The 22,876-nt window shown below is 41.6% G+C and overlaps 1 protein-coding gene across 4 annotated transcripts in view; it reads right to left on the bottom strand.

Annotated features, from left to right (window-relative positions):
- Window positions 1–22,876, bottom strand: part of HERC2 (HECT and RLD domain containing E3 ubiquitin protein ligase 2) — a 239,052-nt gene that overhangs the window by 154,888 nt on the left and 61,288 nt on the right. For all 4 annotated transcript variants that reach the window (XM_063091718.1, XM_063091721.1, XM_063091720.1 and 1 more), the window contains exons 5-17: window positions 22,652–22,871; window positions 19,196–19,296; window positions 18,600–18,756; window positions 17,261–17,371; window positions 16,570–16,741; window positions 14,807–14,980; window positions 13,115–13,303; window positions 12,410–12,561; window positions 10,380–10,537; window positions 10,178–10,291; window positions 7,626–7,877; window positions 5,480–5,673; window positions 2,389–2,589 (exon numbers count right to left, since the gene is read on the bottom strand). In XM_063091718.1, coding sequence (XP_062947788.1) covers window positions 2,389–2,589; window positions 5,480–5,673; window positions 7,626–7,877; window positions 10,178–10,291; window positions 10,380–10,537; window positions 12,410–12,561; window positions 13,115–13,303; window positions 14,807–14,980; window positions 16,570–16,741; window positions 17,261–17,371; window positions 18,600–18,756; window positions 19,196–19,296; window positions 22,652–22,871 — 2,195 coding nt within the window. The remainder of the gene's footprint in view (window positions 1–2,388; window positions 2,590–5,479; window positions 5,674–7,625; window positions 7,878–10,177; window positions 10,292–10,379; window positions 10,538–12,409; window positions 12,562–13,114; window positions 13,304–14,806; window positions 14,981–16,569; window positions 16,742–17,260; window positions 17,372–18,599; window positions 18,757–19,195; window positions 19,297–22,651; window positions 22,872–22,876) is intronic.

Here is a 22,876-nt window from a genome sequence, read left to right as displayed (position 1 = left end):
CGGGAGGGCCACGGGGAGGCCACTACTGCTGCTGGAAGTTGTTGCTGCCTGGGTACCTGGGACCCTCTGGGAGGCCACCACCACTGCTGCTGGAGGCTGCTGTAAGCTGCTGCTGCTGCTACTGAGGAAGCTGAGGACTGAGTTCGTGTCATCTGTCAACAGCTGCCAAGAGCCTTCCCCATTACCTAACTCATGGACCTGCATGTGAGGGGTCTGATGACCCAGCCGGACATGTGAGGGATTTGGTGATGCAGCCTGGCATGTGAGGGGTCTATGACCCAGATAGGCATGTGAGGGGTCTGGTGACCCAACCTGGCATGTGAAGGGTCTGTGACCTAGTCTGTACCACAGGTTTGAAGGGTCTATGGGCCCTAGCCCAAAAATTGACTACATTAGCAGGATTCCGACAATTGCCCTAACCAGACAATTTTAAACAGTGTCTACCATATAAGTATTTGTTAAATCAATGGACAACTCAGTAATAAGGGACACTGAGCTAATGGAAGGATTTGTGAATTGGAAGAGACAGCTGAGTAAATCATCCAGAAGGCAGAACAGAAAGAAAAAGAGATGAAAAATATCAAAGAAGTTGTGACCCTTGGGATGATAAAATGAGAAAGTTCAACATATATTTAGTAGGCCTGCTACATAGGGAAAGTAGATAAAAAAGGACAAAGCAACTTCAATGGTAAATAGTGAAAATTTCTCAAAACAATGATAGTACAAAATCTCAGATTGAATGAGAATCATAACTTCAGGCTATACAAACAAAAATAAATCTTGACCTAGAAATAATGTATTAAAATTGCAAAGAGAAAAATCTGAAAGGCTACCAAAAAGAAAGAGAAATTGGCTACAGAGAAATAGCAATTACACTAATGTAGGATTTCTCATCAGCAACAATAAAAGTCAGAGGACAGCAAAACATCATCGAAGTGCTGATAAGTAACAGGCAACCTAAAAGCTAAGCCTGTTGAATTATCTCAAGAGAGGTGAAGTAAACAGATTTTTTTTATTTTTCAGACTATTTGTCACAGACCTTGATGCAGAAACTTACTGGAGGAACCTCAGCAAGAAGGAAACCAGCTGATCCCAGGAGAGGAGGAACATAAGCAACAATGAGAAAACAAACTGCTTACTAAAAAGCAAAAAGCCTACCTATCTGAGTCAGTATGGCCTGTTAAAAATGTTGATGATAATTAATTGGAGGGAAGTTTAAAAATTTCCCTACTCCTAAAAGGTACTTTTTTTTCATGTCTTAACATCTCTAAACTCAGAATGTATCTTAAGAACTGCACCTGAGAGCATTTTTCTTTCAGAGGCACACAAAATCAGTGTCCTAGATCCCATGTAATAAGAGAGTGCCTGTCAATTACAACACTAAAAACGAAAAGAGTGCATTTAGGTTTAATGCATCCTATAATCCCCTACATATTTGAGACAAAGGGGTACTGATTAACATAATGCTTTGTGGAATTAGCAAATAATTTAACATGATTAGCCCCTAGAGTTCAGAAATCAAATTTAAAAACTTATGAACAATTAAAGAGATGGAAAAAGAAAAATTTTTAAAAACTACATTGTTGTCATTAAGTTACAGGATCTTATCATAAAGTCAAAGAAAAATACGGGCCAACCCTGTGGCTCACTCGGGAGAGTGCGGCGCTGGGAGCACAGTGGCGCTCCCGCCGCGGGTTTGGATCCTATATATAGATGGCTGGTGCACTCACTGGCTGAGCGCGGTGCGGGCGACACCAAGCCAAGGGTTCCGATCCTCTTATCGGTCACGAAAAACCAAAAAAATAAAAAATAAAAAAAATAAAGTCAAAGAAAAATATAATGACCAAAAATTTCAGAGGAAGGGAGGGAGGAAGGAAGGGCAGAAAGGAGGAAGGAAAGGAAGAAAGAAAGATTTTTGTAAGCTTTATTTTGACCTTAACCATAACCTTCACTGTGAGGAAATGAAGGTACTGCCGTTGGAGCCAAGCCTACTGAGTAAAGCTTTCGCAGTCCAGAGGAGAGAAAGGCTGGCACTGGTCCCTCACCTCATGTGTCACTCACCCAGTCGTTTCTCCACACACAACAGTAAATCTGAGACTGCATCCCCGATGAATGCCTCCAAGCTGATTACAGCAGAAATAACACAACCCATACACACCCTTACCTGCATGCAGAGACTGGTTCCAGGATAAACATAAAATAACCAGACCAAAGCTTTTTTAAGTCTCATTCACACTACTCTATCACAATCCTACTTTAAAATACTTTAAATTTTTCATTAGCAGTTACCCTAAGGGCTAAAACCCACACCCTTCAATATGTGTAAACATTCTTACAAATCTTTAAGACACTAATAAGAGGAGCAGGAGGAAGGGAAATCGTTAACACCTGAAGTCGTAGAAGGTTCAGCGTTGCCACGGCCATGCACTCTTTCTCCTGAGGTGGGGGCCAGTCAGCGGTGCCATCCATCCCCTCACTCACTTGTCGCAGCAGGAGATCCAGCTGCTCAAAAGTCATTGAGCAGATGTCCACCACAAAAGGGGCACGGAGGCCAATGGACCACTCAGAACAAGATGACCAAGCAAAGCTCTACGGAAGAAACATAAGAACCTAAAATGAATCTTCAAATTCAGCAGTTGGTCTGTTGCAGGAGAGACTCACCACTATGCATGACAAAGGCACCTGACATTATTACATATCCATCGTTCTAGCTGCCTGGATGTGTATGTGCTGTCATAGCTGTCTAGCTCACTCACTACCAGCTTCCAGTTTCCTCTCCCATTTCACTAGCACCACCTCATTTTGGCACACCTAAAAAAGTAAAAAGTTTTTTAAAAATCTTTTCATTCTCAAATTTTTTGGCAGTTAGGATCTCAACCACTTGAAGTGGTATGGTAGTAACTCTAAGTAGACAATGAAATGTTAGGTACATGTACACTACCCTCCTATTAAGACACCAAACAAGGGCCGACCCCGTGGCGCACTTGGGAGAGTGCGGCGCTGGGAGCGCTGCAGCGCTCCCGCCGCGGGTTCGGATCCAATATAGGGATGGCCGGTGCGCTTGGTGCGGCCGGTCACAAAAAAAAAAAAAAGACACCAAACAAGTCATCAAGGATCTAGAAGAACTGAACAATACCATCAATGAACTGGTTCTAATCGACACTGACAGAACACTTCACCCAACAATAGCAAAATACATACTCTTTTTAGGAACACACAGAACATTCACTAAGATAGAGCATATCCTGAGCATAAAACACATCTTAAAAAATTTTTAAAAACTGAAATCATGTAGTTTGTTCTCCAACCACAATGAAATTAAAATAGAAATCAGTAATGCAAAGATAACAGAACAATTTCCAACCACTTAGAAATTAAACAACATAATAATCCATTAATGAAAGAGAAATTAGCAAATATGTTGAATTGTACACAATGAAAACATACCAAACTTTGTGGATGCAGTTAAAGCTCTGCTTAGAGGGAAATTTATAGCATCAAATGTTTCTACAGTACAAAACAAGGTATAAAATCAACAATCTAAGCTTTCACCTTAACAAACTAGAAAAAGAGCAAAGTGAACTCAAAGCAAGCCAAAGTGAAAAACAATAACAGAGCAAAAATCAACAAAATTGAAAGCAAAATACAAGGGAATAATTAACAAAACTAAAAGATGGTTCTTTGAAAAGATCAACAAAATTGATAAACCTCTAGCAAAACTGACAAAAAAGAGTAAAGACACAAATTACCAGTATAAGGGATAAAAGAAGGAATATCACTGCACATGCTGTTGGAGTGAGCAGGACTGAAGCCATGCTGGGACCTAAAACCACATAGGGTCTAAAAGATTTTAAAAGGACAGTTTTTTCCCTTGGTATGTGTTTCTCTGAGTTCCCTCTTTTCCCATGGTTATCTGATATTTTGAACCTTGGTTAAGGGGCAAGATGACATTATTTACATGAATGTAAAGTTGTTTTCCAGTTAGCCTAGAGCTGCAAACTTGCATGTACTACTCAAGGGAAACCAAGTAAAGCTAGGCTGATTCTACCCCTCCAGCAGGACCATGAGATAACAGCAAGGACAGGAGCAGAAATGAGATGGAGGCTTGGTGAGAACTTGTACCTGAGACCTTGTATGAAGCCTCCACGGCTCACATCACCCTCCCTCTTGCTTCTCACTTCCCACGTTCCATTCCCTTCACACCCTCTTTAAAAACCCCTCAATAAATCTCAGTCTCCAAGATGGCTTTAGTCTGGCCATTGTCCTTCAGGTTTACTGGAGAGTTGGGCTAGCCAACATCTCTCCTCAGGTCACCTGAATTCCTGAATAAAAGCTGACTTCCATTTTCACCAACAATTTGACTTTTGAGTGATTTGCTTTTGAAAGTGGGCAGGCAGCCAGACCTGTGCCTGGTAACAACCTTATAGACTTCAAAATGTTAGTAAGAGAATATTAAGGAAAACTTTATACACAAAAGTCAAACAACTTAGATAAAATTCTTTGGGTGCCGCAAACCAGGAAAACCCACCCAAGAGGAAATAGATCACCTGAATAGTCCTATATCTATTAAAGAAGTTGAATTTGTAGTATAAAACTTTTTGAAAAAGAAATCTTCAGGCTAAGAGGGATTCACAGACAAACGTTTAAAGAAGAAAAACACTCATTCTACACAACCTCTTCTAGAAAGCAGTAGACTTGCCTACTTTTTATGAGGCCAACTTTACCCTGATATAAAATCAAACCAGACAACACAGGAAAAGAAAACCACAAACTAATATCCCTAAGGAGCATCAACAGAAAAATCCTCAGCGAAGTATTAACAAACCACATCAAGCAATATATAAAAAGAATAATACACACAACCATGTGAGGTTTATCCCAGGAATGCAAGGCTTGGTCAATATTTGAAAGTCAATCAATGCATTTCACCATATTAACATATTAACAGATTAAAGAAGAAAACTACATGACATCATTTGAGAAGAAAAAGCATTTGGCAAATTTCAACATCCACTCAGGATAAAAAAATCTCAAAAAAAATAGGAATTAAAGGAAACTGCCTTCATCTGATAATAAGGTATCTACAAAAAAATCCTACAGCTAACATCACAGTTGGTGAAAGACTGAATGCTTTCCCTCTGTGATCAGGAACAAGGAGGGGACCCTCTCACCTCTCCTATCCACATCACATTGAAGGCCTGGCCAGGGCAAGAGGCAAGGAAAAGACATGAAAGGCATACAGATTGCAGAGGAAGAAATAAAACTGTCTCTGTCTATACAGACACAGTATAACTGTCTATGAAAAAAAATGCCAACAAAACTACAGCAAAACTCCTAGAATGTTATAATAAGTAAATGTAGTACAACTACAGAGCATAAGAACCACACACAGAAATCAATGGTATTACTCTGTACTTAGCAATGAACAACTGCAATCCAATATTCTACAAAATACAAAACTAAGCTATATACTCAGTACCTGGGCAGGCCCACAGGCAATTCCAACTATGTGCTTGGTGTCCAGTCCTGGCAGTGCAGTAGGCTCTGGCTTGGTCACACGCAAGGTGTCAAAGTGCTGGCACTGGTCGTTGCTCCCCCAGCTGTGGACCTCACTGTCCTCAGTCAGAGCCAGGCAGTGGGTAGAGCCTGCTGCCACATCAATCACCTTCTTCCCTACAAGGAAAGAGCATGCAGATGAAGCTTCAAGCCCATGACTACCGTTGCAATAAAGATACTTACACCAGGCCACTGAGGTCACAAGGCATTTAATATTAACTCCTTAGGGGTAATTTTTTGCTTCCATACTAAGCACAATTCATTTACTCTGAGTACATTATTAGAACTCATATTTCACCAGCTACAATTTATTAAGACCCACAGCCTATAAACAAAATAATGCTAGGGTATGAAAAGGATCAGTTATTTTTTTTCTTGTCCTTATTAATGTTTTCATTCAGAGAGAGACAAGTGTATTTTTTAATTAACTATTAGATCATATTCTCCTGTTCCAGGTATAACCATGCAAAGCACATGCTTCACTGAGGAATTTTTCTTAAATGAAAATCTATTTTTCTCCCCAAGTCATATGATATAAAAATAAAAAAGTTTTTCTGTTTGAATTGTGTTAGCAAAATACTGTATTTTTCCTTATTAGTAAATCTAACATGACCAACACAAGGCATGTTTCTGAGAAATGTCAACATATAAAATGATTCAGCTGAAAAATCTGCTACAATAAGGGGAACAATTCTACCCTAAGAGCCTACATAAGTTAACAGCAACAACAACAACAAAGATTATATCAACAATAATTCAAATACTCTCATAGTAAGCTATTTCTGTATCTAATAAATGTAGCTAAGGAAGTTGATTTCCTTCACTAATGAAAGGGATACAAAGAAGGCAGCAAATGGAATTCAAACACAGTTTCATAATACGCAGTACTCTACAACTTCTCTCAGATAACTTGGAAAATAATAAACATCAAATGAGCACACAGAATTCCTAGTCATCAAGGTATTAACATGCTTTACGATAAAACTGATGGGGAAAGGAACTGGCAAGTCTCTTAAAAATCCCACATCCAAACCCCCTTGATAAAAAAGCAAAAACATTAACAAAGAAGAATATATTAATGCAGAGATCTAGCAGACTATATAGCCCTTGCACCAAATGCAGCCCAAGGCCTGTTTTTGTGAATAAACTTGTGTTGGAACTTAGCTAGGCCCATTTGTTTAAAATACTTACAATCTGGCCCTTTAAGAAAAGGATGCCCACTCCAGAAATAAAGAAAACACTAATGACCCGACCCCATCTGATGTGCCTCACCAACCTCTCCTTTTTTCCCTGCTTTCCTGTCAACTCGCCTGTACTTCACCAGCTCTCCATGAGGATGGAGACTACCTAAAAACCATCTGGCCAAGGGGTGTAGAAAAACCCAGTTTCCCACTAAAAAAAATTCCTCCTACAGACCTATCATCATGCTTTTGATGGCCCCCACTTCCCACAGTATAATATCCCTAGTGAGAGTGCCATAAAAGCACCTCAGGGTCTTCTTGCAGATGCTCCTGTCCTCCTCTCTGCCTGTACTGGCAGCCACACTGTGAAGGCACCTGCATGCCCAAGTGCCATGGCTCCCACTTATTTCCTCTACCCACAGCACATGCTGGATGGCTTTTCAACCACCCAAGCAGGATTCACCTGCCAAGGACAGGTTCAAATGGAAACCACCCCAAGTGGACCTGATCCCACCTCCCACAGTGGCCACACAGCACAATGCATATCCACGGTCTCAGCAGCGTCTGTGGTCAAAGTACATGCAGCCTCACCAGACAGAAGCTACCCTTGCCAAGTCCACTGAGCAGGTGCCCAGCACAGAAAGAGCTCTCCAGGATAGGAAACTGAATGGGTTTCCAATTTAATTTGGTGAGTATAACTCAAGGCCACTTTATAACAAAGACAAACTACTTTTCAATTATCTTCCATACCTACCAAGATATGGGTAAAAGTTTCAAAAGACAGTCCATTCAAGGAATGTCAGGTTAAGAAAAAAAAAACCTGCTAACTTTAAAAGATTACTAAAGAAACTACCCTAAAGGGTTTTAAAAGTTTACATTTTCACTCACCTTGCAAGCCTTCCAAGAGTTTGGGATAACGCACGTGTTCCTCCGTTCCATGCCCAAGTCTCTGGTTGTCACCTTTTCCCCATGAATAAACTTGGCCATCTTTCGTCAAAGCAATCGAAAACTGGCTTCCGCAGCGGACTTTGATAACATCCAAGTCTTGAAGTTTTTCAATCAGCTTCGGCGTTTTGCAGCCATCACTACCACCCCTGCCTAGTTTCCCGTAGTCGCCATCTCCCCAAGACCACACTTGCCCTAAAAGATACAAATGTATTTAAGTACAAATAACCATACATTTTAATGGAAAATTTTAAATGGCTGAAAATAATATAACCAGTAATGTACATAAATCTAAACCAGCAATGTATATAGTTAACACGACTCAGGTGGTTACTGACCAAATGAAATCTAGTTTGTACTTCAGGTTGATACAAAAGCAATTAAGAAGGAAAAGCTAGGTTTCCTTTTTGTTTTAATAAAATGAAAAACAAAGTCCTGACTCTTACGAGTTTGAGCTCAGTGATACTCCTTCAACTACGTACTGAACAGAGAACCAAAGTTCCCCTGCCTCCACAGAACACTGTCCCTGAGGCCCCAGCACACTGTGCGAGCTCACTGGCCTCTCACTCATTGCCTGCACGCTTTTGCTGACCAAGGTCATATGACCACGAACATGCTGACCACAGGCCCCCATACCACTGAATTTGCTCCCAATTGCACTTGTCAGCGAGATTATGTAAGTTGATTAAATATTACATAAAAGGATGAAATACAATTGCAAAAATAAGTATCTTTTTTTAATCTGAAAACTAAGCTAGATACTTTCTAAAAACTCAATAAAATGAATTGCTAAAAAAAAATGGTTAAATTATGTACAGGTAAAAACGATTAAAAGAAAAAAGAAATTAGAAAAAATCAGATTGTTCCATAAGTGACTAAGTTCCCATTCTAAATAATCTAAACCAAAGATCAGCTAACATCTTCTCCAAAGATCAGATGTAAATATTTTTAGCCTTTGTGGGCAATACGGTCTCTGTCACAACTACCCAATTGTGCCACTGTCACACAAAAGCAGTTGTAGACAACATGCAAACGAGCTAGCATGGCTGCGTTCCAACGTGACTCTATGTGCAACACACGCCACTGCCTAACCTAAACTAAAATCAGGTGTCAATGAAAGAAACTTTAGACAGTGTGTGTACTTTTATATGCTTTGGCTTAAATTATGTTGTTCCCATATCCCACATGGTAACTCCCCACTATCCCCAATGTTTTCAGTGAGCCCATCACCTCAGGCCACACTGCACAAAGCAGGATGTTTCTTCTGTATCAGAGCTCAAAAAATAATAGTGTGGCAGGAACATTTCCCTACAAGGTACTTCAAAAAGTTCATAGAAAAACACAAATATTTCTATGGACTTTTTGAAGCACCCTTGTATAAAAGTTGTACCAAAGAAATACCAGTGTAAGGTGGGCAATGTCCATGGCTCTATTTAAAGAAGATACATCACCACAAAGCTTTACTAACATAGCAATTTCACACAGAGAATGCAGGGACAATATTCTAATGCAGCTTCCTGGTTAAAAGTTCTATAGGGTATATTATTAAATCTGTAATGGATATTTAAAAACGACGACGAGATGTCAAATTGAAAGCTTCCTGCCAGAAGAAGGGGCCTTTTAGATGACAGATGAGACCATCTTTGCTCCAGGACACTTCATAGCCGGAGCAAGATGACTATGACCTCATCTATCCACCAGTGGCAATGGGATCTCTATGTATGTATATATATGAAAGTGCCTGAAATGATCTTTAATCTTTCACCAAAGGAACTCCCAAAAGTCAGTCAATTCTCAATCTGCCATTCGAACTCTGCAGGAGAGAGCCAGCTGAGGTTCTCACAGTCACCACGATGCCAGAATACTAACAGACAAATATATTTGTAAAAAAACCAAGGTGATTCTAGCCATTGAACCTGATGAACGTACCCTCAAAAAAAAAAAAAATTAGTACACTCTCACTAATGAACATAAACACAAAACTAAAACTAAAAACAAGCAAACAGGAGAGATGGATTAGCCTAACATCTCTCCTCAGGTCACGGGTATTCCTGAATAAAGCTGACTTCCTATTCCACCACCACCACACACAAAAAACAATCAAACCATGTAACATAAGACTACAGAATACACAGAGACTAATCAGGATTTACGACAGGGAATTAAGAGTGGGTGAACATTAGGAAATGTAGTAACAATAACCAGAGATGATTCAGAATGTCAATTATTCCATTTTGACTCTCACTTTAGTTAAAACATAAAATGCCCACGTAGGAAGGGTAGAACCACTAACGTTATCTGGCTCCAGGCAAGCCTAAGTCCTGGAGCATCCCTGGCCTCTTCACCAAGGCCAATGAGAACCGCACCCACTTAAAGGCAGACAACAGAGCAGGGCAGCCTCGTGAGGTTCCCTCTACTCCAAATTTCACTCCCTCCAGGAAAGTAGCCATCAACGTCCTCGAGAGCCTGCCCAGAGTGGGGTGCACTCTACCTACCATTCTCGGTCACAGCTAGGGTTTGAGCGTCCCCACTCCCGCATGCCACATCGATGACCTTCAGTCCTTTAAGCCCAGCAACCAGCATTGGAATGGCTTCGTCCTCACTGGAGCCTTCAAACAGATAGGACTATCGTTACTCAAGTCCTCCCATAAGAAGCAACCCCGACTGCACGCTCATGTTCGCATGGGGCAGACGTACCATGGCCCAGACGGCCATAGTTCCCGCGGCCCCAGGTGTACAGCTCCCCCTCGGCAGTGATGGCTGCACTATATGTGCTCCCACATGCAATGTGCACCACGTGCTTCCCGGCCTGCTTTCCAGAAAAAGCGGAGATCACCTTAGGCTCCTCCAGAGGCCTGCGGGGAGGAAGGGAACAAATGTGAATATGCTCTTGGCATTTCTTATCTGTGTTAGCAAAGAAAATTCACTATCAGTAATAGACTATCCCAGCATCAGGACAGTTTTGCCTTTCAAGTACCTTATGAAATAATTAAGGAAGAGAGAATTCAAACACCTGACACCTCCATGACTTTTTGTTAAGCCGGAACCCAACGCCAGCATGGTATCCAGCAGGAATATAAAAAGAGTCTCTGTTAAAAACTTGTATGACACAGTCCACAGCAGCTTTATTCACAATGGTCCAAAACTGTGTTCCATCAGCAACAGAAAGCAATGAACTCCTGATATGCCCAAAGACATGGCTGGATCTCAAAGCACTATGCTAAGTGAAAGAAGCCAGAAACAAAGTACTATATGCTATATGACTTCATCTATATTAAATTCTGGAAAAGAAAAATTAATAGCAATATAAGGAAGATCAGAGAATGCCAAGAGATGGAGGTGGGGAGCAGGGATCTACGGCAAAGGTACAGGAGAGCCCGAAAGCAGTAGAAACACCCTGAATCCTGATTGTGGTAGTTATCCAACTGCATGCACTTGCCAAAACCCATCTAGCTGTACGCTTCAAATTGATGCATCTGATTATACGTAAACCTCACGTATTTGTTAAGTAAGTGTGGACAGAATGAAGCCAGCAGGGTTTACTAAGGCACATGCGCTATCTATGTTTTACAAATGAAAAGTATGAAGCAATAAGGATTAGGATAGAAAAGTCTTACTAGGTGAAGAAATTTCAAAATTAACAACATGTCCTATGCTTATAATCCACAATTTGTTTCCTATGTCTGATAACATTTTCTTGAGAATCTATACAAGCCCATACTGGCCCCTTCAAAGCCAAAGTCACTCACTTTGTGACCACTAATCTGCACAACAAACAAATGCACACAGAGGCGCGGGTGCACACAGGGACAGCCAAACAAGCCTACTCTCGTGCAACCTCTCCCTTCTAGTTCAGCTCAAGCTTCAACTCCCCCTAAAGTTTCTCTCCAATTCCTGCCATCTGCAGGAGTTCATTCCCTGAATTCCTAGAGTAAGGGACAAGTTGCTCATCCTAGCACTTAATCTCAGCTGAGAGCTATTTTATTATAAAGTATTTTATACCTAGTAAATATCATAAAGGAAATAAAAAGACTAACAGAATCCCTGCGCCCCTGTCCTATCCCTCACTGCCTTTCAAGTCCTGTGTGCCCCATGCCATCCCCACCCTCCTCCAGGATGAGAGTAACCACAACTCTAAATTCCGTGGTTATCAATCCTTTATTTTTCACTACAGTTTGGCTGAATCCCTTACAACATTGTCAAGTTTGGGGCACTTCTGAATTTTGTATAAATGTACCAGGTGGTATACAACCTTCTGCTTTTCTCATGGTTTGGGATTCTGCCCAGTGGCTTGTGAGCAGTAATCAAAAGCTTCTGCCAAATAAGATATTGAGAAGCTGTTGATTTTTGCACCTGTGAAAATGATATTATAGTTCAAGGAAAGGAGGACTTTCTATATTGGAGACATGGTAAAGTATGGATGAAGGGGGTTTAGAAAACTCCATGGTGGGGCTGCTGTTAGAGTAGATAAAACAGGAGCAGCAAAAAGTAGCTGCTGCAGCTGGAGGAGAAGAGAAGGAAGGCCAATTCATGTCACCTTCCACCTGTGGGTAGGGACCCCAAGCAGTCACAAGGAGCGGACACATCATGGCATCGCTCTCCACCCTAGCCCTACGTGTTGGTGGAACAGCTGGAACACACCCAGACACACTTCTATTTTCCATCCTGTTTTGGATATGGCAATATAAAAGGAGAGCATGTCAGTTACAGGAATGAACCATACGTACACGGTGTCCCCATGGCCAAGCCGTCCTCCATCCCCACAGCCCCAGGAGTACACCTCTCCAGTGGCTGTCAAGGCCAGGTAGTGGTGACCGTCGGAATGAGCAGCAATTTTTACAATGTTTCTGGAGGCAAGACCTTGGACCAGCTGTGGGGCCTAAAAGGGTGAAAACAGGAAGAAAGGCAGCCATCAGTCGAAGGCTAATGAAAACAGCATCCCTCTCTACAAATGCATTTCCCTGAACAAACCCTGATGCAAATGAAAGAGCCTGGGCCTCTGGCACTGCTGGCCAGCTCCCCAGCCCACCCCACCCAGCACCAATGAAGCAGCAGATGGCCTCCCAGTGTTCTGAGGCGTGAACAGTGTTGACACTGCTTGGAGTACCTTCTTTTAATGGAAAATGCATGTCCCAATTTATCCCCACATGGGGCCCCACAGTCAAATGAGTTTACACGTGGAAAGCTGGTTTACAAACAGGAATCATGATAGGCAATGGGTTTCACTATAAGGATTTCCTGATCTTAGCAACCCAAAATCTGGGCAATAATGATAATGACTGAGATTAATCATGCCTAATGGTATCAATGAACAGAGGCTTATTAACCTTCAGAAATAAAAGGACTTAAAGAAAGACCAGACCTAACAGCATCTGAAGTAGAGACCCCACCCACTGAGGGAAGCATGCAGGCACAGTTCGCAGAACACCCACCAGCGTGTCGCTGTTGTAGGTCTGTGTGTACACACGGCCATTGCGTGACAGGATTAGGAAGCGCTTCTCTGCACAGGCAATCTGTGTGACCCCCAGGTTGGCAAGGCCTTCACACTGGATTGGGCCAATCACATTGGCATAGTATTTCCATCCTATTAACCCCCAACCTATGACTTCTTGCAATGATCCCTGTAACATGAGAAAATAATTAAACGTTTCTTTACAGCAGCAAGAAAATATCCAGGAGTAACACTGAGATACTATGAGCTAAAAAACAAAGTAAGTAAAGGAAAAGCAGCAGCTATTTCAAAACATCAAAACAATTCATTACATTCTGTGTTACCTCAGTTAACAGGTAAGATGAAGCAACTGAACAGGTTATTTTTCCACAGCATCTCCTTTTTACAGAGCCCATTAAAAAGTAATACAAATGACCCCTAAATATCTCAAAATGCTCAGTCTTTACCAGGCTACCATTGTGCACCACAACAGGCAAACACCCAAGATCCCAAGCATAAGGCAGGGAAACATATACCCCTGGCTGTACAGGGTAATTATGATAACCAGCTCACAACAGATGCATGCTTCTGGTGCTTGTGCACAGGCACACACACACACACACGCACAGAGAAACACACGTAAGAGATCAGTCACTACAGCACCATTTGTTTTACTATTTGTTACACTATTGGTTACTGGCAATAACCCAAGTGTCCACCAACAGGAGACTCATTAAAAAAAACAACAATAACAAAAAAACAGATACATCCACACATGGAATACTAAGCTGCTGTAAAAAAAATAGAGAAACTATGTTAGTTGATACAGAAAGCTCTCCCCTATATATTTTTAGTGAAACAAACAAGCTACAAAAGTAAAGTAACATGCTACCACTAAGATATGCATTCCAGAGAACAATGAGAGGTTATAGAGCAGACCAGAAAAGTGAGAACAAGCAGGTGGAGAACAGGCATAGATGGGTGCAAGGGACCACGTGTCTTTGCATATAATCTTGATTTTTCGAACTATGTGACTATATTACTTATTTGAAAAAATATGACAGTAAAATTAAACAAATACTCTACATATTAAAAATAAAAAGGTAGAGAAACCTGGATTCAAAACCAGGTTTTTCTCTGTGTTACCCCCGACAAAGTATACTACCTTTCCAAACTGTGGTTTTCTCATAGATACAATGGGAATACGCTGTGACGATCAGATGTGACAGCATAAATGAGGTCCTCTTGGGGCCTGCACACACAGGTTCCCCACACACATATATCACTACTTATTACCATTACTATTATACATCATGCACCTAATATATGCGATGTAAACACACTCGTGACTTTTATAAGCAGCATTAATTTCTAGGACAACCCACGTTCAGGCTCTGGTACCTGCCTGCAAAGGGCAGGATGGCCTAGGTGGTGTGGATCAAGCTGAGCTCTCTGGGGACACGTGACCTGAGTCTGAACCCAGAACCCTACGTGGGGTCCTCAAGCTCTGTGCAATTCCACTTGCTCATCACTCCCTCTGACCATTGACAATACTTTAAACTGTAGGTTTAAAAACTATCAGCTAGCTTCCACCACCAATACCAAAAAAGTATGTCTCCACACACACCAAGAAGGAGACTCCGGGAGCGGCACTAACTACCGAACACATAAAGAAAACTGCTCTGGCACAAACCTTGTGTGATGTTGGTGAGCTACACAGCGGAGGCATGCAGGGCGCAGCCAGGCGGTCTAAATGGGCCATCACAACCACCGCTGTCTGTCGTAAATCAATGGCTAGCTCGTTGTCTTGCGGAAGAGTGAGGTACCTGAGGAAGCTCTCGTTGGGGCTCACAGGGCCAGATAAAAGCTAGAAGAAGAAAAGTAAACAAACATTCAGAAATGTTGGAAAACATTAAAGTAACACGATTAGCTTTAACTACTCTTTACATTTTGGTATTTACAGTTATGCGTTATCTGTGAATCTGCTTGTTTTGGCCAAATGACAAGGTTGATGATACAGTTACACACCTGCTGTATAAACACACACAACACTGACTGTACATCTATACATTTATTACTCCACATGGATTACTAACACTGCCAAACCACCCTACAGGCACATGGCCCAGGACCCCAGAGGAACCAGGACAGGCTCCACAGAAACACAGCACAGCACTTCCACCTGGCTTTGAAAACTAAAAACAAAAACTCTTTATTTTAATCTAAATGTTTCCCACTCTGGAGAAAACCTAATTTTATTTGCAAATTAAGTCAGAGTTCTAATTATTCTAAAGGCAGAAGAGCCTTATTATTATTAGTTTAAAGACTGACAAATAATAAATTAGGCAAAGTCATTCATTCTGAAGAATGGCTAAGTCTTTCTGTGCCTGTGAAGAGCAACATCCTGGGGTTCAGGCCAGGGCTGGCACCCTTGCTCCTCCCCAGCTCCACGCACCCCTTATAAAGAGCATGGCTGGGACTAAACACAGTAACAATCAGGTGAAGTGCTTCCCACAGCGCCCAGCACACAGAAAGGGCCAAAAAAAAAAGTAAGCCATTATTTTCCTTGTTCTTTTCTGATATTTATTTACAAGTGTGTGTTTCACACGTGGTTCTGTGTTGATGATGAAGTTGGGGCTCGCTGGTAAGAGCCTTCTCCAACAACAGCACAATGGAGGAGATGGGGGATGGACATCTACCTGGCTTTCCTAAGCAGAAACTAGCATGGACAATGAAATGACTGCAGGTGTGGTCTCCCTCAGTGTGGACAGTGAGATTCCTGCTAGATTATTTACTTCCACTGGGAGCCAGGGCTCCTTTGCACACCGCCCTGAGCTTCAGCTTCAGCACTGGTTCCCTGCGTTTTTACTGCAAGTGCCAACAGTGACCTACTTCTCATGCTCTGCCCCTGAAATACTGTCCATTCCTCTACTAACTCACTCCTTCATGGAGGTAAACATGTCTTCCTCACATGTTCCACTGCATTTAAAACTGATTCTCCTTCAACAAGCAAAGCACAACACGGCAGCTGCTGGGAACACGTGAATGCTAATCCACGTACACCAAGGGCTGGCTCAACAGCTTTGGTCAGAAGAAAGCAAGCTGCGTGGTCCACGTGGCAGGAGACGGATCTCTAAAAGTATGCTGACCCATGTCAAGACATAAATTCCTCCTACTAAATACACAAAATCCAAAAACAAAAACACAGAGCCTGGGGCCTACAGATCACAGCTGGCTCTGGCTACTCACTGCTGCTCATGTGATGTTCTACCACATTGACGTGACCCATACCATGACTTCCCATGCCTGTCTCTTCTGATTCACCACATATACACCCCTCCAGAGACAGCCACTGCCATGGAAGTACACTCTGGTCTTGCTTAGAAAAGACTAACCCTCTAAAATGACTAGAATGAAGCGTACCACCTACACACAAAGTTCTGTTGCGGTACTCACGTGTGTGTCCCCCTCTGCATGTGGTGTGTCCTTGCTGCACATGATGCTCTGAAACCTTTGCAGCAAGGGCAGAAGGGGGGCACTGGTGCCCTGGGCAGACCGCTCATTGTCAGTCTCCTGTGCCCCACTGTCCCACAACTGAAGCAACAGCAAAATGGCAGATAACATTTGGCTGAAGGAGAAAAGATATTGATTCACTGGTAAAAACATTAACTTTTTTTGTCATAGTTCATCCAAAATAAAAGCAAGCAACTAAATAAAAGTGAACAAATACTTTGGATATGAAAGGAAACTAAAATAATGCCATAGAACCTATTCCTGGCAATACAATCACTGAATCAAGGCCAAGAACCTGGTGCAAGACATCCGCCTTCTGTTGATAGGAATAGTTAAGTTCAAATAGCACTTTCTATGGGAGATTTCTTAATGCAATAAAAACCATCATTTGAAGAAAATTAAGAGGGAAAAAAAAAGAAACAGTTCCTAGACTACTAGAAAACTGAGCATAAAAAAGGAAGGGAAGAAAACATAACTGGACCTAGCTTTAATAGAGAGAGGGCCCTGGGACAGGGTTCTCTGACTACTCCACACCACAGGTTTGCAATCACAACAATTTGATGAAGTGCCACAAAATACAACAGATGTCAGGACACAGAGGCACCTCCTAGAAGCCCCCAGCCCACAGCCTCACCTCAGCGTGCCTCTCTGCACGGCCAGCTCTAACAGGATGGCCAGGGCCAAGTGCTGGTCCTGTAGGGGGATGCTGCCTGGCCCTTTGGTGCCCGGCGTTCCATGGACATCCCTGGAATGACAGCAGTGGATGCAGGAACAAAGCAACGTCAGAGAAAGCACACTAACAATCACACTAACTTGTCAATTATATTCTCTCTCCCATGGAAAAATATACTTTTAATATTTAGAATCAAGTTTCTGAGATTTCCTACTCAAATTTATTCAGAGGTTTTAAAATGTACAATTAACTTTTAAAGATATATTTTACTAAAAGTATTAATTCAGACACTATATTACATTAGAAGACACACTCCAAGTTTCTGGAAGCATAAAGTATTTTATACCATTATTCAAAAAATGAGTAGAAAAATGTTTAGATATTTTTCCAGTTTCATGAAGTATAAAGCTATGTAAGAGTACCAACATTCCCCTACAGAATCGGAGAAGAACAAATTCCTAAAACCACCTGAGAATCTATAAACAAAATGTCTAAGCTTATTTTAATCTTGAATCAAAGAAATATTTTTAACTTTTCTTTGTTATCCAGAAACAAACACAAATTTTCTTAACCCACAATTGGGAAGGGAGATCTTATGACATCAATATTACAGTTGAATTTCTGAAATTAATTCCAAGCCTATTTTCAGGGCCCCCAGCCTTGAAACTCCATGGGGATGCCTTCCTCTGCACTCCTGGGGACACTCACAGCCTGCCAGGGAGGACATCACAGGCCTCCCTGCTGGCTGGAAGAGGCACAGTGGGGACCTCTGACAAGGACAGTGAGGAAGGGACTCACTTTTCCTCTGTCTCTGTCTTTGCTGTTGAATTTTACATTGAGCATGTACATTTTCTCTACATTTAAAAACCAGAACAAAAACACACAACACCCAAGAACAAAGTTCATGTTTTCCCTTAAAGACAAATGATGCATACTGAAAACTGTTTGACACTAAAAAGACTAGCTAAAGGTTTAAATATTTTGATCTTGAGTAGTTTTTACTCCCATGTTACCTATCGAGACTTCAAATCACCTGTCACTCACTCAGAACAGTGGCTCCTAACTATCACTGGGAAGCACACAGTAAGTGCTCAAACACTCTGTAAGCGATGGATCACCGAATCATAAACTATCCTTCAAAAATAAGTTGTGAAAGCATCTTTCATTTTCCATCTCATTCAATATGACAGTTTCCTGGGTCAAGTCAGAATACCACAAATCAAATCATCTGAAAAGCTGAGGACGAGGCTGAGGCACGCAGAAACGGTTGGCAGGGAAGGTCTGAAAAGAAAGCACTCACCCTGTCACCACAGACCGGAGGAACCTGGTTGCTCGCTCCACCACCTCCAGCCACACGGAGGACACTGTGCTCTCGTCAAACAGCGAGGCCTCGGGAAGCGCTTGCAGGGCATCCAGGGACTCCTGCAACAGCTCACTGCAGAGGTCTGCATCCTCACCTGGGCACACACGCACAGCACTGACAAGCAAAGACTTTCTGCTGGGCCTCCCACCCCTCAGCGTGAGAAGATGCCACTGTCACCTTTTCAATCCCTCACTCAATAGACCAAAAACTAACACAGTTGTCTACGTAGATTCTATATTTTATGGCTCTTACGTAAGCAACATCAACTTCTGGTTGTTCTAGAAATAAATCAGCACTACAGCATGCCACAGTAGTAGTTGACCTGTGAGTGGGTGGGTGTGCGCATGCACACTTTTTTTTTAAGCATAGACCTAAAAAGTCAAACAGCCTCTGCAGCCTCTCATTTTACAAACAAGGAATCTGAGGCCCAGTGGGCACAGGCATCAGCCCCAGAGCATATAGCAGCAGAACTGAGGAGGAAAGCTGGATCTCTTACTGTAGGAGGGACACAGCATCATGCTGGGCACACATACCTGATCGCCAGGCCCTGCGCAGGAATGCGAAGGCGAAAGAGAGCGCAGCACGAGAACCAACTCTGGCAAGTCCTTCTACCCCTTTGCCTGCAGGCCGGGAACTGCGGACAACACACATGGGGGTTGGGATAACTGGTCAGTAAGAGGACTGTGCAAATACTAAAAAATAATAATAATAATATGAAAGGATTTGTACCAAAACGTGATTAGTGGTTTTCTTTAGATGGCAGGATTACAAGTGATTTTTAAAATCATTTTTTAAAAACTTTCAAGTTTTAAAAAAAAAATTTAATGTTATTTTGAATGTCCTTTGTAAAGGAAAAGTTTTCTCTTTAAGAAAAAAAAAAGGCATTTACGAAGAATTTAAAATGACTTGAAAAAACGCTATTGAAATAACCTCGGGCAGGCAGATTAATATGCAGAGGAACACATAAATGGGGGTGGGGAATAAGACTCCCATGGCAGAGGAAAGGCAGGTGAGGACGGAGCAGACACAGATCAGCAGCAGCTGCCTTGGACTCTGCCCGGCCACCCTGCTCTATATCTATGCACTGCAGGGCAATGGCCCAGCACTCACCCTACTCTCTTCCAGTCTACCCTGCTGAGCTACCCTCTCCTGAATGTACTGCTTATCATCCTCATGTGTCTTTTTAAGCTTTTCACTACTAATATATGTTCATTTAACAAGTCAGTTTCATTCTGCATGTTGTAAAAAGTTATACAAATGGTATACCATAAAAATCATCCTGCAAAAAAAAAAAAAAAGAAAAAACTAGAATACAAAAATACATGTATAAACTCAACCATGCATAGCAAGTAATTTTATTTTCTACTTTATACTATATAATACTTTTTACCACAGACTGTATTTTCCAAATATACTAAAATTTGCTTTCATAATCAGGGGAAATGTTATTAAAAATAGGTAATGATATGGAATAATCGAGACACACTGACAAGTAAAGTTGAAGTGAAGGTGGGGACCTGGCAGCAGCAGCTGTATGCACTCATCTGTGAGTGCCTGGAGAGTACGTGGGGAGCCCCGAGAGGAGACACAAGACCCTAAGCTGGCTGCCTCACTGGCTACCTCTAAGGAAGGTAATGAGTGTCTGGGAGACAGGAATCTTTGTTTCTGAATGAGAAATATGAACATTACAAGATCCAGATGCATAATAGGACATATAGTCCTTAAGTCAGAAAGCACATGTGCTAAATAAGTCTGTTCAGAGGAGGTGGGAGGACTTGGAGAAAGCTGCTCAGAGTAAGCATGAAGCTGGGTTCCCCTCAGGCAGTCAGGTCTCTGTCCCTGGAGAAGAAGCTTCACAGCCCCCAACCTATACAGTGTAAGAACTGCTAAGTCTTCAACAAGTCGCTCTCTATTTTACAGATGGTCAATAAAATAGAACAGAAATAGCTTGGACTCACCCCCATCCACATCACTCAACTACCCAACCCATAGATAATGCCACAAAAAAGTAAAATACATCACTACCCAGTAAGTTGAGAAACAAGGAAAAGAAATCCACAAAAATTGAGATACCACTACACATCTATCAGAGTGGCTAAAATAAAAAAGGAACAACACCAAATGCTGACAAGGATGTGGGGAAAGTGGATCACCCATCCGTGGCTGGTAAGAATGTAGGATAATACAGCAACTCTGGAAAAAATCATGGCAATTTCTTACACTGGTGTTCTTTACATGAGTATTTAAACCTAAATATAAGACCCAGCAATTGCACCTTTGGACATTTACCCCAGAAAAATAAAACTTACATTCACAAAAACCTATGCACATTCATAGTAGTTTCATTTATAATACCCCAAAACTGGAAACAACTGAGACAAATGGTGGTACATCCATACCACAGAATGCTACTCAACAGTAATGATGCAGGCAACTACCTGGAAGAATCTAGAGTAAACTGGGTTATGCTGAGTGAAAAAAAAAAACCCAATCTCAAAAAAATACATAATAGACACACAGAAGAGAGGAGTGGCTGCCGCAGGTGAGGGGGAAGGAGGAGAAAGAGGTGGGTGTAGACGGAAAGGGCCTTGGTCTGTGCACCCTGGCTACGGCGAGGGTCTCACACCAATCAACATGAGTAATAAAACCACAGAGAAATACACATACAATCAAAAGCATGTAAAACTGAGGAAGTCTGAATAAGTTAGGTAGATTGTAACAAAGTCAATATCCTAGTTGTGGTAATTGTCTTATTACAATTATCAAGTTTTGCAAGTGCTACCATTGGCGGAAAGTAGGTGAAGAACCAAAGGAATCACTTTACTATTTCTCACAAGTGCATGTGAATTCACGATTATGTCAAAATAAAAAGTTTTTTAAAAATTTTAAGAATTCCTCCGTATAATGAAAGATATAGTCAATCTTTATGTCATCGCAAAGCAAAGAGCACAAGGAAGAATCAGCTGGGCTCTCAGCCACTTCTACATCTTAGGGCATTCAGTTGGATTCAATAAACACACCAGAGCAAGGGCTCATGTTCCGACCGCCCACAAATGCAGAGCCCACTGTTGATGACCATTTCAGCCAGCCAGGCAGGAAAGAGAAAGCTGTGCCACTGGCTATTATCTTTCACTTGGTCTAATTTATTCTAAAACTATACTTAAAAATATGACATGTAATGTGATTTCAACTAGATTTAAAAATAAAAAGGCAAGACAACAGGCTACATGCAGCACTCTTGTTTCAGGCAAAATGATCAGGGGTTTCTTCCCTGCTTCCTCTGCCTCCTGACATTCTGCACGTGCTTGCAGGCAGTCAGAGTCACTCTCACAGTTGAACAGGAGCCAGTTCTAACTGCAAAAAGTACCAGTCCATCTGGCAATCTAGTCCAGCCTTCTGAAGACAAAAGTTTGGTAGACAGCTACATTTTGGAAAAAATATAATTTTGCACAAGCTTTAAACATTCTAGTGGCTGTTAGTTAAGACCTTAGAGGAAATCTGCTGATATATTAACAGACGTCAACAAATTAAAAACCATATTCCTGCCCAAAAGCATTATCTTATAAAAGAGTAAGAAAATCATATTAGGAAGAAAAAAATGAAGCATCTAAATTAAACACTACTAAAATTACAATCTGACTATTCCCTGTATGGTAACAACACAAAACAAAACAGAAAGAATACAACGTTCATACCCCATTTTCAATTATGACTTGAGCTAATCTAAAGCTCTGACTGTCTTCTACAGTTACTGACAGAAAAAGTTCTTTAAAATAACAACAGATTACGCAGAACTCCCTGTTATAGAGAAGCAAACCCGCAAGCCCATTCTCTAGGTTATACAAAACATACAAAAAGGGAAAGCAAGAATAAAATTCCACAGGTGAAGAAAGGCCTATATTGAAAACTTTAATTAAACTTTCCTAAACAAAACATGTTGAATTTTATATTTAGCTGTCATCAGAATTCTTTCTTCATTTTATTCTTACCTTTTCTTGTCCACAGGAGGCAGAGAAATGCTGCTGCTTTTCCACTTAACTTTGACATTCTCCTGAAATACAGTCCTATTCAAGGCAATGAAATAGCGCTCCAGAATCACAAGCCTCTGCTTCAGTCTCAGGGCTGAGAGGGTGGTGGTGGCCGACTGGACAGCCAGAGCCTGCTGCTCTTTAACCAGTACAGAAACACATTCCTTCAGTTCATTCGCATCTAAA

The sequence above is a fragment of the Cynocephalus volans genome, chromosome 3, assembly GCF_027409185.1.
Source record: "Cynocephalus volans isolate mCynVol1 chromosome 3, mCynVol1.pri, whole genome shotgun sequence".
NCBI lineage: Eukaryota > Metazoa > Chordata > Mammalia > Dermoptera > Cynocephalidae > Cynocephalus > Cynocephalus volans.
The sequence above is the reverse complement of the archived record's forward strand: the minus strand, read 5'-3'. Positions and strand labels throughout refer to the sequence as shown.